Source organism: Gossypium arboreum, chromosome 13 (genome assembly GCF_025698485.1).
Source record: "Gossypium arboreum isolate Shixiya-1 chromosome 13, ASM2569848v2, whole genome shotgun sequence".
NCBI lineage: Eukaryota > Viridiplantae > Streptophyta > Magnoliopsida > Malvales > Malvaceae > Gossypium > Gossypium arboreum.
Window position 1 is genome coordinate 99878352 of NC_069082.1, and position 15123 is coordinate 99893474.

Below are 15123 nucleotides of genomic sequence, written 5' to 3' on the forward strand. Positions count from 1 at the left end.
TTATTAAATTAATATTAAAGTGATTATTTTAATATTTAATTTAATTTAATGTTTATCTTGTAGATAAATATTCTATTAATTTAATTAGATTTAACATTTATCAAGATAAATATTAGATTAAATTTAATATTAAAGTGATGAAGTTTAATCATAGTTGAACTCTTTAACTCTCCATATATAAATAGAGTCTTGAGTGATTATTTTTCACACACTTAAATTTAAGAGAAAGTTGTAGAGACAAAATTCCCTGAAAATATTACTTCAAAAAATTTCTAGACATATTTTTTAATTTACAACTGGCCCAAAAGTTTAAAAAAATTACAAAATTACTCCATTGATAATTTTTGCGAGAAATTTTCTGATTCGAAGCGAGCCCACACTTGACAAACATGAGCTTGAAGAATGTTATATATTTTAAGATGATTTTAATATAATTTATCTCAGTTATGATATTTGGTTTTATGGTAGAGGCAATGACACCTTCATCCCTTCATTTTCAAAACATCAACAACCATTTACAGTTGCATCAACGAATATGATTGGAAATAACTGAGGATTACTAAATCAAATTAAATAGGTTCTATCATGTTTTAATTATTTAAATCAGGCTAATAACAAAATATATACTGATAGACAAAAAAAAAACAACTAAAAAACAATCATGAGATAGATAAAATATGTTGTTATCACTCAATCGTAATTCAAATACACATCTAGTTTAAAATTTATTAACGATGGCCCTACATTCTTATCCAAAATCTTCACCACTTTATGATATAATTAATTAATAAAATTTATTGGTTTTGAAAAAAACAATTTTCTAATATACAAGTGTATTAACATAAATCATTTAAATATAAATTAAATTTTAATAAAATAAATTTACTTTTAACTTTTCTTTCGAGCTACTTGAATACGAATATTAAATTGATCTATGTTAACATGTGGAGTGTGGATTAGAGTTGTTTATGAGTATGATCCAACTATTGTCCGATTCTAAAAAACAAGTTCAAACTCGTTTCAAGGTCAACTATGCCTGTTGATTTGTTTTATTGTTTAAAAATTAACAAAAATATTAAATATTTATATTAATATATATTTATAATTAAATTTAAATTTAAAAATATTTTTATTATTTAAACTGAACTTAAGCCAAACATGCCCATGGACAAGTCTAATGTAAATACGTAATTTAATCTTTTTCCTAAATTGGTCTATTTAAATGTTTTTATATTTTAGTAAATAGAGTTAAAATCAAATTATTATAAAAAAGGTCATCTACAGTAGAATAAAAAATGTATATATATATATATAAAGTACATGAGAAATTAACTAAAGCACATCAAATTAAAACGGATAGGGTATAAATATATAAACACTAATTATTAACGTGGAAAAATTCATCGCCACAATTTCTCTCACAAAAAAAAAAACGATCATTTTCTTACTACAGTGAATTAAAGAAGGCAGCCCCAAATATGAAGAGTGATTAAGCGCATTATAGACCCCAAGAACATTCGTCAGACTTTTTGGACCAGCACTTGGGCTAAAGAAAATGCTGAACTTATTAAAATTAACCACCAACTCATTAGTCGTGAGAATACTGTTTGTGCTTCTAAATTCTACCTCTTTGGAATCATCTGCGTACGAAAAATAGATATTGTTGGACAACCACCATAAACCTTACCTGCAGTAACAATAAAAGTCCTTCCGCGCATAAAAGAAATACATATGGTAACAATGTATCACTTTGTCAAAGAAATCAGTTCCATTTCATCCCACAAGTAGGTAATATTTGTAACGCAAAGCATAATAAAATTCGTCCAAGTAGGATTAAAACCCAAAGCAAGCATAATCGCCTTTAAAAAGCATCAGCTAATATTAATTTTCATAGAAATTTCACTCGAAAATCCTTTCATTTTATAAATTAATTCAAAAGTCACTACCACAGTACTCATAATAAACCTACCTGAACCAAATGCAGACTGATTCTTAGAAACATGTGCCTATTCACCAAGGCTTTTGACGTTATCTTATAAATAACATTGTATAAAGAAATTGGGCGCAAATCTTTAAGAGACATAGGAAGGCTTACTTTTGGATTTAGCATTATAAGAGTATGTGAGAGTACTTGGGAAAGCACCCCTACTCAACCAGCTTTGACAAATTAATATCACATCTCCTCCACTAATATTCCAAAAGCCAAATTGAGTCTATAAAGACTTGGCAACTTGTATGAATGCATCAAACAAATTTTTACCTTAAATTCATCAACATCCAATGGTGTCGTCAACATAACATTGTCCTCATCTGAAACTTTTCTCCCACCTATAACACCCTACATCCAACCCAGTTGATGAATCTAGGTGCATGACACTGCATTTTGTTGCCGAAGTAACTCAGACAATAGTGAAGCATTACATCAAATTAAGCTAAAATCAAGCAAGCTTGACATATAATTAATGAGCAATCGAAATGTAAAAACCATGTAAGAGATGTTAATGGGACCCACATGCAAAAGTTTGGGGTTAGGGTTGGTAAAAAAGGGACTATGTTACGAACCTTGAGTCAAACTATCAATATGTAGGGAAATATGTTGAGCCAATGAGACCATGCCTCGCAATGTATGTAGACATACCTCTCTTGCATCCAATTTTTGCTTTAAAGTTTGATGTCTCAAGACAAGGGTATCATGTCTTGAGACAATGTCCCCTATGTCTTGAGATAATACCTCATGCCTTAAGGCACTAGACTGAATATTAGTAAGCAAGTTAATTACAACATAAACCCATGCATATACTATAACACCCCACACCCGACTCCGTCTCTGGATTCGAATGTATAGTGTTTATCTAGATCCAGTTGAGTGGGGTGTAGCCACACAGTCCCTGTTAGTAGAAATCTCCGATAAGGAAATCTCAAACACACGAACGGAACTCGAACAGACGAATTAATAGGACAAGGCTCCAAGGCGTGTATCAAACTACTATCTTTAATGTTATATTTTCCCCCACCCATCTTCGGTGTGCAAACGAGTTTCAAGCAAATTAATCTTGAGGATACAATGAAGCCAATGACTATTTGCGTTTTGCACTGACGAGAACAACCCACTATACACTGAGTAATGTATGACAAGAAACTCAATTTCTATAAAGGATTTTTGCAGTAATACTTTATAGAATAATTTAATAATTTTAGAAAATGAAGGAAGGAAAGAAAGAATATTAAAATTTGTTGGTATGATTTCCAAATGAAATCTCATTCCTATTTATAGGAATTTTCATGTCTCTTCATAGAGATATCTTTTATCAATGTGTCTTTCGAATAATAATGTCTTTAAAATAAACACATAATTATTCATTTAATTATAACTATTCAAATAATATTATTTAAGTAGTTATAATTTTTTTCAAAAAATCAAATAATATAACTTTTTGATTAATTACACTCATTCATTTCTAATTATTGGAACACTATAAATATTTGAAAATATTCCAACAATCTCCCCATTTTCAAAATATTTTAGATTTTGATATTCTTGGAAATCAATTTGCATAAATGAAGGTATCTTACGATTGAACCTTCACTTAGTGAAAACATGTTAAAGTTAATCGAAATTGTATGGTAGACTAACCTTTGAACCAACTATTTCATTTGATTAACTGAACACATCTCACACAATGATTTCAACATCTGTCAATACATAACTATGTCTTAATCCAATGTGTCTAGACTTTCCATTATATACTTGGCTATATGCCTTTGCAAGAGTAGCCTCACTGTCACAATGGATAGAAATAGGTGAAATTGGCTTAGGCCATAAAGGTACATCATAAAGCAAATTTCTTAACCATTCTGCTTCTTTATATGTAGCGACTAATGCAATAAATTCTGTTGCCATGTTGGAATCAGTAATACATGTTTGTTTCTTGGAACCCCAAGAAATGACTCCTCCACCAAGAATGAAAATCCATCCACTAGTAGATACATGATCTTCGAAACTTGTAATCCAACTAGCATCCGAATACCTTTCTAAAACTGGAGGATATCTATTATAACACAATCCATAGTTAATAGTTTTCTTTAAGTACCTAAGTACTTTATTCAAAACTTGCCAATGCAAACTACTTGTATTACTTGTGTACCTACTCAATTTCCCAACAGCATATGCAATATCTGGTCTTGTACAAGTCATTATGTACATAAGACAACCAATTAGACTTGCATATTTCAATTGATCAATTTTCCTACCAGCATTAGATACTAATTTTATTTGAGGATCCATGGGTGTAGATGCTGGTATACAGTTGAAAAGATCAAACTTTTTAAGCACATTTTCAATGTAATGTGATTATGATAAAGTTATAGTGCTTTCATCTCAGGTTATTTTAATCCAAAAAATAACATCTGCTACACCCATATCCTTCATAGCAAAGTTGTTTGACAAGAATTTTTTTTTTGTGTTTTCTATTTGTTCCAAATCCGTGCCAAAAATGAGCATGTCATCTACATATAAGCAAATTATGACACCTTTTCCATTTTCAAATTTGCTATATATACACTTATCGGATTCATTTATTTTATAGCTATTAGCTAAAACAACATTGTCACACTTTTGGTGCCATTGTTTTGGTGCTTGTTTAAGTCCATATAAATATTTAACAAGCTTACATATCTTATGCTCTTGTCCTGGAACAACAAATCCTTCCGGTTGTTCCATGTACACTTCCTCTTCCAATTCACCAAAATGTAGTTTTAACATCCATTTGGTGAACAACTAAATTATATATAGAGGTAAGTGATATTAAGAGTCTAATTGTAGAAATTCGTGCTACTGAAGCATAGGTATCAAAGTAATCAATACCTTATTTTTGTGTAAAACCTTTGGCTACCAACCTTGCTTTAAACTTATCAATGGTTCCATCGACCTTCATTTTATTTTTTGAAGATCCATTTACAACCTATTGGTTTGGAACCCAGTGAAAAATCAACTAAGATCCAAGTTTGATTTCCCATTATTGAATCCATCTCATCATTTATTACTTCTTTCCAAAAAGTAAAGTCTTGAGATTTTATTGCCTCTTCAAATGTAATAGGATCAGATTCTGTATTATAACAATAAGGTATCTTATTGCATATACTTTCACCTTTTCCTTCTACAAGAAACATAATGAAATCTGATCCAAAATCTTTGACCTTTTTAATCTTCTTACTTCTTCTTAATTCTTGACAAGATTTATCCTTATTATCAATTTGTTCCAATGGAATCTCATTCTCATTTGAAGAATGAATCAATTGTTGTAGCTGTAATTGTCTTGATATAAAATTAAATCTATTTTCATCAAAAATAGCATCCCTTAATTCAATAACAATATTAATTAAAATTGAATCATTTGGTTCAATTACCATGAACCTATATGCCTTGCTATTATGTGCATATCCTATAAATATGCATTCAATTCCTCTTTCACCTAACTTTTTACGTTTAGGTGTTGGAACTTTGACAATAGCTCTACAACCCCAAACCTTTAAATAATTAAGGTTTGGTTTCTTTTTGTTCCATTGTTCATAGGGGGTTATTTTAGTTTCCTCATTAGGAACTCTATTCAATATATGACAAGATGTTAGAACAGCTTCTCCCTAAAAACCTTATCCAAGACCCGACTATGATAATATTGAATTTACCATTTCAATCAAGACTCTATTTTTCCTTTTAGCTACACCATTTTGTTGTGGTGTGTAAAGGGATGAAACTTGATGGACAATCCTAGTGGATTCAAAATAACTTGGATTATAGTATTCTCCACCTCTATCTAATCTTAAGCACTTGATAAATAATTCACACTGAAGTTCAACTTCAGATTTATAAACTTTAAATTTATTAAGCGCTTCATTTTTTGAATGCAATAAATATACATAACAATATCTAGAACAATCATCAGTAAAAGTAACAAAATATTTCTTTCCACCTAATATAGGAGTATTATGCCTGTCACATAAATCACTATATATCAAATTAAGCAATTTTGTTTTTCTTTTAACCTTAGGGAAAGGGTTTCTTGTAATTTTAGTCAACATACATGTATTGCATTTTTCAATATTATTATTAAAAACAAGAATTAAATCTAACTTATACATGTCATTCAATTTCCTATAATTCAAATGACCTAATTTATAATGCCATAAACAAAAAGATTCAACCATATAAGTAGAAATAGTATTTTTATTCTTATTAATAATATTTAGTTTAAACCTACTCTCATACATATACCCTTTCCCTACAAAAATTCCTCCCTTAGACAAAATAAACTTATCTGTCTCAAAAACAAGTTTGAAACCAAGCTTATTTAACAGACTTCTAGACACTAAATTCTTTCTAATTTCTGGTACATAATATACATCATTTAAGGTTAAAACCTTTCCAGAAGTGAATTGTAGTTCAACAGACCCTTTACCTTTGATTGCTGCGGTGGAAGAATTTCTCATGTACAAGAAATTGTCATTTTCACATTATGTGAACTTTGTGAACATGCTTTTGTCTTTGCACACATGTTTGGTTGCTCCGGTATCAATCCACCATGTATTATCATCTTGTGCCATATTAATTTCAGATATCATTGAACGAACTTTTCATTATTATCAGCCTTAGAAGATGATTTCTTCTTTAAAAATCGATATTCATTCTTGAAATGTCCCGGCTTACCACAATGATAGCACAAGCCCTTTTTTTTCTTTTTGAACTTAGGTGCTCTATCAGTCTATTTGAACTTTCTCTTGAATGGTTTAGTAGTCTATACTTCCTCCGTAACATGCACTTTGGCATTTTCAGAATTTAGATTCTGATCTTGCTTTCGATATTCTTCTTCAATACAAAGATGATTTTTCAAAACCTTAAGAGATATTTCCTCTTTCTTATGTTTTAAACTTCTTTTAAAGTCTTTCCAAGATGGAAGAATTTTGTCTATTATGGAGGATACAACAATCATTTCATCCATTTTCATATCATATTTCTTGAATTGATTCAGAATCTTTTCAATATCATGGAATTGTTCCATAACAGAACGACCATCAACCATTTGATAATTATTGAAATGACTGACAAGAAATTTCTTACTTGTAACATCTTCAGTCATGTATCTTGTCTCCAATTTGTCCCATAATTCTTTAGCGGTGACCTCATTTTGGTAGGTGTCGAACAAACTATCAGAAAAACCATTCAATATGTGGCCCATGCACATGTAATCAGCATTGTCCCATTTTTGTCTTTCTCGGGTTGCAGCAACAGATTCATTTTTAGTCTCGTCAGGTCTTGGAGTATCCAAAATATAAGCAATCTTCAAAGTTGATAATAAAAAGTGCATCTTTTTCTGCCATCATCGAAAATTGCCTCCATCAAACCAATCAAGTTTGACAAAAATTGGAAGCCAACTCCCTTAATATTCCACTTTCATGAGTTGTGATAGTCATCATGAATTTTAACCTTAAAATTGTTAGTACAAATCACCGATAAGGAAAATCTCGAACACACGAACAGAACTCGAACAGAAGAATAAACAGGACAAGGCTCCAAGGTGTGTATTAAACCACTATCTTTAAGGTTATATTCGCCCTCACCTATCTTCGGTGTGCAAACGAGTTTCAAGCAAATTAACCTCGAGGATACAATGAAGCCAATGACTATTTGTGTTTTGCACTGACGAGAATAGCCCACTACACACTGAGTAATGTATGACAAGAAACTCAATTTCTATAAAGAATTTTTGCAATAATACTTTATAGAATAATCTAATAATATCAGAAAATGAAGGAAGGAAAGAACGAATATTATAATTTGTTGGTATGATTTCCAAATGAAATCTCATTCCTATTTATAGAAATTTTCATGTCTCTTCATAGAGACATCTTTCATCATAGATGTCTTCCTGAATAATAATGTCTTTAAAATAAATACATAACTATTCATTTAATTATAACTATTCAAATAATATTATTTAAATAGTTATAATTCTTTTTCAAAAAATCAAATAATATAACTTTGTGATTAATTACACCCATGCATTTATAGTTATTGGAATACTATAAATATTTGAAAATGTTCCAACAATCCCTTATGTCGCCTCGAAATTGCCAATAATTGAGTAGAGAAAAAAAAACTCAACACTCCTTTACTCACTCCAGCAAAGTCAACACTCCTAGAGTCATATGCTTACAAATAACACATGTAGTGGTGAGTGCTCACAAATCCTATGACATGCCATATATATCCAATGGATCCACAATGCAATGTTACCAATATAACCAAATACACCGGGCATAAACACTGATATTTAAACACTTAATTCAGGATGTAAAAATTTAATATAAAGCATGTCACTTAGCAATTTTAATATAAACATAGATAAACTCAATAAGTGTCTTTATCTATAGATCTAAACCAACTATAAAATCATCATCAAGTGCTGTAATATACAGTAATCCATGCTCCAATTATTAATCAATACAAGTTAAATCAACCATATCAAACACTCTATTCACTTTTTCCATAAATCATTTACAAATATGTTTCCATAAAATTAAAATCAATTTTGAAATCTAAACCATTTGAGATACAATTGAATCACTAGAAACACAATTCAAACCTCAATTCAAAATGTAAATAGGCATGTTTAGCAAATGCCTTTAAAAACCACTCACATTCACATTTTGCTTCTCAAGCCAAAGTGTATCAAGTAGCTATATTTGAACCTTAATTCTGATTAGCAGTGGCCCCTCCTTGATGTGGATCTTAAACAGAGGTAAAATACATGTTACAGTTTATCATTAACAACAAGAAAATTGAAAAATCATAAACTACACAGATCTGAAATGCCTCTCTAATCTACCTTACCGAAAACTCACGATCTAGTCGAAACACAAATTTTAGCCCCCAAGTGACCTTCTCTGCACCAAAAATCATTTCTAAACATCATTCCTAATCTATCAATACAAAACTTAAATATCAATTTCACCAAACAAACTGTTTCATAATTTTCCAGAAAATCAACTCATTTTCTTAGTTAAAAAAAGGAATTTGTCAAAATTGATCAACCAAACGAGTTCAATCTTTTATTTTATGATAAAAAATCTCTTAATAAACATGATTTGAGCTTAAGTATCCATTTAAACTTGGATTTTAACTCAAAACCATGAATTCACCATTAATGAATCTTATGTTCAAAAGCTAAGAGATCAAGATTTGAAAAACAATTTTAATCAATTTAGATAATAAATAATGATTAAAAATAACCTTAGAATGAATTTAGAGTTGAGAAAATACCTTCAATCGATCTAGAATCACCAATATTGAAGATTGGATCAAGATCTTTGAAGAACTCGAATGAGTTGTTTTCCCAACTTTAGAAATATTTTCTGGAGAACTTTGAAAGAATAAAAGATGAGATCTAATATTTGATATGTGGACTTTGTAAATAAAAAAAAAATGAGAGAAAATGCTTAGAAATTGGGTGAGAATTGTGTGTGAAGTGAGGAGGTTGCAACATTTTTGAACCGAAGAACCCCCACCTGATTTCCAAAATTTGGGGAAATTGCCATCAAGCCACTCTCACAATTCCCTTGTTTTACTAAATAATCCTCTCCGTCCAAAATTCCAAAAATATGAATAATTTGACATAGAACCACTCAAATATTTCTCTTATTTTGAAAAATGGTCCTATGTAATTAATATTTTAAATTCTCTCAATTAAACTCCCCATTTTAATTTATTTTTCAATTCTAATTTGACCCAAAATATTTAGTTTACCCAAAGATTATTTATTTTTCTAAAATATTTTTATTTTTCAAAAATTATTTTTGATTTTTAAATGAAATTAAGCTAACTTATAATAAAAAATTTACTAATAAACCCGATTAACTTTTATTTCACTCGGAACCAAGTAAACTTACCCAAAACTACTAGACCTATTTTTAGGGCCTTACATTGCCAAAACAACTCAAGCTATCTTATTTCATAAACACAAAATTTAGTTCATAATTATCAATCAATTCAATTTAAACATCAATCATGCTCACACATATGCATTCGTAATGTTTAGGATTCAGTTCATCATATTACGGGGTTATGCAGGGTTAAACTTAGAGTTAGGATTCAAATCCAACTCAATTGTCAAATTTCAATGTAGTGTCTCGAGACAGGTCTTATTTTATTTTTGAAAATTTTAACTTCGATGTCAATATGTGTCGAGACATTAGTGTCTTGAGACCAACCTTCCCTGTTCTTTTATTTTAACTTCGATGTTTGGATGTCTCAAGGCGAAGAGTTATTGTCTCGAGACTTGAAACAATGTAAAACTAATTTAGTTTTGATGTATTCTTGTCTCAAAGCAGAGACCACTCTATTTCGGGACATAAATGAGGTTATCTCAAGAGTAACTTGATAAGTATTAAAATATCAAAGATTGAGAAATGAAAGAAAGCATTGAAGGATAGATTTGATGAAAAATGTAAGGAAAGAGATAGACGAAGTTGTCCAGGATGGTTAGATCATAAGAGAAAGAGAACATGATACTAATACCATCAACTAAGCCACTTACCCCTTATATTTTCTATAAAAGAAATAGTTAGAATTATATATCCAACTTTTTCAACTATTTTATTAAAAATATATTTTTATAAATTATTATAATTATTTAAATATTTTTATAATTTTATGAGTTTTAAATTCTTTATAATTTTTATTTTAAATTTTTAACTTTTAATTAATTATTGGTGTGACATATAAAATAAAATAATATCACGTCAACAATTAATATATGTTAACTGTGACATCCACGTCAACAAATTAACAACATTGTTAACTTTCCATTTAATTTTGACCAAATTGACATCATAATAGTTCGATGGAGCAGGAAAAAAAAAGAGATTAAGACGAACTTTTTATAGTTTAAGAGTAAAAAAAAGTAAATTTACCAATATTTAATAGAACAAGCCCTTGAAATATCTCTGAATCTTTTACATCAATTTGAGTTCTTCAATTCACAAAATTCAGCCTTTTCACTGTTATATTTAGTAATTGACAGTTAAATCCTAACTTGATATGATTGTTAACATTTATTCAATTAGAATTAATCATCACGATGCTAACATGACAATACCCTATTAACAATGATTGTTGACATGACAATACCACGTAAAAAATTCAAAAATAAATGAAAATAAATAAAGAAATAATGAATTATTAAAAATTAAGTCCAAAATAAACCTAATCAAACTAATGCTCAATTTCATTTCAATATGAATATATCCATTTGTTGGTTTAGGTTGATTTTGACATTGTTTTTAAGATCATAATCTTTTGAAAATTATTAAGTTAAAAATATTTTAAAATTATATATAATATTACTTTTCTTACTATTTCACAAATATCCTTTTTTTTAAATAAGTTTTTAAGTTGTTGCTGTTGGTTCTTTTTGAAATCTAATGTGGGTCATTTTCAACCACTGTTAACTTTCAATGCAAGATGTAAAATTGCAATTTTGAAACATACACTTGTTATTATGGTCAAACATATGCATAAAAAGTGAGATATATAATAAATTTGTTTAACACATCCTGGAATTCATTAATAAACTTCAGATTCCCATTACAATCCTAGCCCGTTTTCCAGTGTACTCTAAAACCACAAATTGCACAAAATTGGTAACGAATTACATGTAGTCAGGATTTCATCTTCTCAAATACAGCAATAATGAAACCATTAACAGAGATTAGGTTCACCTCTTGGTTCTTTTAAAGGGTTTGGTTACACTTAATAAGGTCGAAACTTCCGAGCAGCTCTCAACTGTTGAATCCGCTTTTTATCCTGCTCAAATTTGCTCTGGAGTATCATAAGTTCTGCAAGGGAAAATTTATGTAAATCATTCATGTCACCCTCATATTTAAAAAAAAAGAATCACTTCTACATGCTACCAAACATGCATATGTAACAAGAACATTCTTGCATCATAGAGATTGCTGGAAGCATAGCAATAAAGAAAAGGTCATTTGTGGTTTCGGATCCTCCCCAGTTCTATCCAATATAAATATAAATTTAATAACTATCAAGAGAGTATTACTTTCAAATTAATAAATAGGTCCTACACATGTGAACAATGACTATTAGTATATCAAAGAATAATGGGAAAAAATAACTGACAATCTCAACTCTATTCTGAGCTGCATTAACTTGTTTAATAGATGGGAGATTGCTAAAGCAAAGTTAACGACTTGATTAGTGATTCTCCTTTCTCACTGTCGCTTGATTAGAGCCCTACTAGTGCTTGGCTGCTTGCAAGTACCCATCAATGTTCTCTTGCCAGCTATGTTATTCTAATTCAGATATGAGTGTTAGATACGAGTATGTGTTCAACACAGATATGATAATTTTTTCTAAATTACTCTATGTATTTGGAGGATCATATCCCCAGACCTAAGCCAGAATATGTGCTGGTTCCCTGGCACAAAGAATATTTGACCAACGATAATATTGTGAATTCATTAAGCTGAAAAGAAAACTGTAAAAATAAGTGCAACAAGAAGCAGCTAATCCTAACATCAATATCCTGCAACATTATTAATCACAGCTTAAGAACCCCCTCCCCCCCCCCCACCCCAAAAAAAAAAAAAAGTCACAATAAACTCAATGGTGACATCTTGGTAAAATAAAAAAGATAGATAACATCAAATATATTCATACCACTCCTCTGGGCTTCTCTTTTTTGAAAGCGGTAGAAATCAAAGACCTCTTTGCTCTTCTTCTTAGCTAATTTCTCCTCCACAGCAGCCTGGGAAACAGAGCCTACTGTAGTTCCACTTTCAGTGTCTGTGGTCTTTTTCCTTCCTTTATGATGTTCAACAAGTATCCATCCCCCTTCTGTAAGACGAGCTTCTTTTTCTTTTCTTTCCTATATTACCACAAGGACCAAAATAATAAATAACAAGCAACTGCAACTTCGTTTAGGAAAAAGGGGCAGGGGAGAGAAGAGCATTTATTTGTCAAGGGTGTGGTGAGCAATACAGGCATTAAAGCCCTTATTCATGAGGCAAGACGCTAAAATATGCTTAGGTACCTATGCACGTACCAGTGCATACAGAATAAGCTAAAGATGTATACTTACAATAATCCAATAAAACAAGCAAAATTTCCTTTCTTTTGTTAGCCTATATGCGTGATTCTCTAAAAGTCTCATGTTTATTGTTGGATATTCAAACATCAAGAGGTAGAGTTCGATGCTGTCTCCCTATAATTCTATTATTACTATTACAGGTACAGTTAATGGGAAAAAAAATTAAAATTAAGATAATCTCAATTATACAGCCTTTTATTTATGTACCTTTCATCTACTGCCTTATAAAGAGGCACCTTGGCACACCAAGATCATACCTGATCAAATATGCCTTATAAAGAGTTTGAAGTGCATTTATGTTGTCTAAAACTAACGTGAACTCCTTAACAAAACCAGTGGTCTTATGATTCAATACGGGTTCCAAGAAGAAAAATACCTGTTCAAGTTTTGCCTCGTGCTCAATTATAAACTCGTCAATCCTTTGTTGCAGTACCTTCAAGCCAGGCCTACTTCGGTGGTAGTCTGTAAGCCATTCTGCAGTTTAAGAAAATTTGTCCATCAACTGTCTATAGAATGAAAAACTTGTCTATCAACCAACAACCTTAACATAAACAATACAACTAAAACGCAGAAAAGAAACGGCATGCTAATTCATATTAAAAAAAAAAAAAGAAACTGATTTTAGCTACAAGTTCGACAATTTCTATACCAAGTACAGTGACGCAAATCCTAAACAAAAGTGGAAATAAAGACTTAAACTAATAAGTTTTAGAGCAAAATTAAAAAAAAAATATATGCCTCAATGTGACGGAAAACAATATTGCTGCAGAAGTTTCTCTCTACTATAATACCAAAAGCTTAAAATATTTAAGGGAAAGTCACCAGTTTCATACTTTTCATGCCTTTTGAGCAGTCGTCATCTCCCGAAGGTATTTCATAAACTTCATCCTGATTAGCTCCTTTACTCGTTTCCAACAATTGCCCCTTTGATTTCTTTTTTCTGTCTTTTCTAAATTTTTCTACAAGAAAAAAAACCCAAAAATGATTATATAACATCAAAGCGCAATTCAAACAATAGAGTTTATGAAATTTTAAATAAACCAAACAAAACCAATCACTCATTTACAACTTTTTAGTCTTGCTTTCAGAATATATCAAACCATGGAGTATGCAATTGCAATGTCAGAGTTGATGAAATTTTAAATAAACCAAACAAAACCAACCACTTATTTACTACATTAGTCTTCCATCCAGTATGTATCAACCATGGAATCAGCAAATACAATATTATAGTTCACGAAATTTTAAATAAACCAAGCAAACCCATCACTTATTCACAACTTTTAGTCTTTCTTTCAGAATGTATCGGCCATGTAGTCTGCAATGTGAGTGGACGAAATTATAAACAAACAAAAAAAAATCAATTATTTACAAGTGGCAACTTTTAATCTTGCTTTAAGAAGTATCAGCCATGGAGTCTTTGATCTTCCTCTCACCATTTAAATATATATATTTTAAAAATAAAGTCTCACCTTGAAGATGAACTTCATTCCCGTCAACAGGCTTATCAACAATTCCAACGCTAGGATTGATTTTCTCTTTGCTTTTTCTTTTCTTCTTGCTTAATTTATCCTTTTTCTTCCCTTGTTTTGTTGCAACTAAATTCTCCGCTGAAACCAACGGCACACAAAGCAAACCCATTGCAACAGAGTTAATTGCATATCATTTGAAGACAAATCAGTAGAAAAAAAAAAGTTCCATTGATATTTACTCATTTGAGCAGCTTCGGCAACACAAACAGCATTAGCCTTGTCTTTACTGGTCTTCTTCATGGTACTTCTTCAAATAATCAACTCTATTCCGGGCTTAAAAATTGCTACTACAATGGTGAAAGAAGATAAAGAGAGTAGAAAAACGGGATAGAGCTCAAAATAGCTGCGACAATGGTGAAGAAGAAGGTAGAAATAGCAGGGAAAAGGGTATCTTTCTAATTCTCCATTAGGGCAATAAGCTAAGAGTTGGG

General features: G+C 30.5%; 2 protein-coding genes and 1 long non-coding RNA gene across 3 annotated transcripts; all 3 read right to left on the bottom strand.

The window, feature by feature from the left end:
* Positions 1-6791: 6791 nt before the first annotated feature.
* On the bottom strand, positions 6792-7361 carry LOC108462784 (uncharacterized). Its single transcript, XM_017762686.1, has one exon. The coding sequence runs from the start codon at positions 7359-7361 to the stop codon at positions 6792-6794; it is 570 nt and encodes a 189-aa protein (XP_017618175.1).
* A 1148-nt stretch (positions 7362-8509) lies between these two features.
* Positions 8510-9510, bottom strand: LOC108463722 (uncharacterized). The gene is made up of 3 exons (XR_001868137.2): positions 9317-9510; positions 8888-8940; positions 8510-8784 (listed from the first exon to the last, which is right to left on the bottom strand). It is a non-coding gene; the product is annotated as an uncharacterized LOC108463722 (long non-coding RNA).
* Positions 9511-11592: 2082 nt separating this feature from the next.
* Positions 11593-15106, bottom strand: LOC108463886 (uncharacterized). Its single transcript, XM_017763874.2, has 6 exons — positions 14872-15106; positions 14633-14770; positions 13994-14119; positions 13537-13634; positions 12731-12938; positions 11593-11889 (listed from the first exon to the last, which is right to left on the bottom strand). The coding sequence occupies exons 1-6, from the start codon at positions 14930-14932 to the stop codon at positions 11804-11806; spliced, it is 717 nt and encodes a 238-aa protein (XP_017619363.1). The 5' UTR covers positions 14933-15106; the 3' UTR covers positions 11593-11803.
* Positions 15107-15123: the final 17 nt, after the last annotated feature.

Coding starts and splice junctions, on each gene's coding strand:
- LOC108462784 (XM_017762686.1), bottom strand. CDS start 7,361: ATGCACTTTTTATTATCAACTTTGAAGATTGCTTATATTTTGGATACT.
- LOC108463886 (XM_017763874.2), bottom strand. CDS start 14,932: ATGAAGAAGACCAGTAAAGACAAGGCTAATGCTGTTTGTGTTGCCGAA. Junction 14,771..14,871: donor TGCCGAAGCTGCTCAAATGA/GTAAATATCAAT, acceptor CGTTGGTTTCAG/CGGAGAATTTAGTTGCAACA. Junction 13,635..13,993: donor CTGCTCAAAAGGCATGAAAA/GTATGAAACTGG, acceptor CTTAAACTGCAG/AATGGCTTACAGACTACCAC.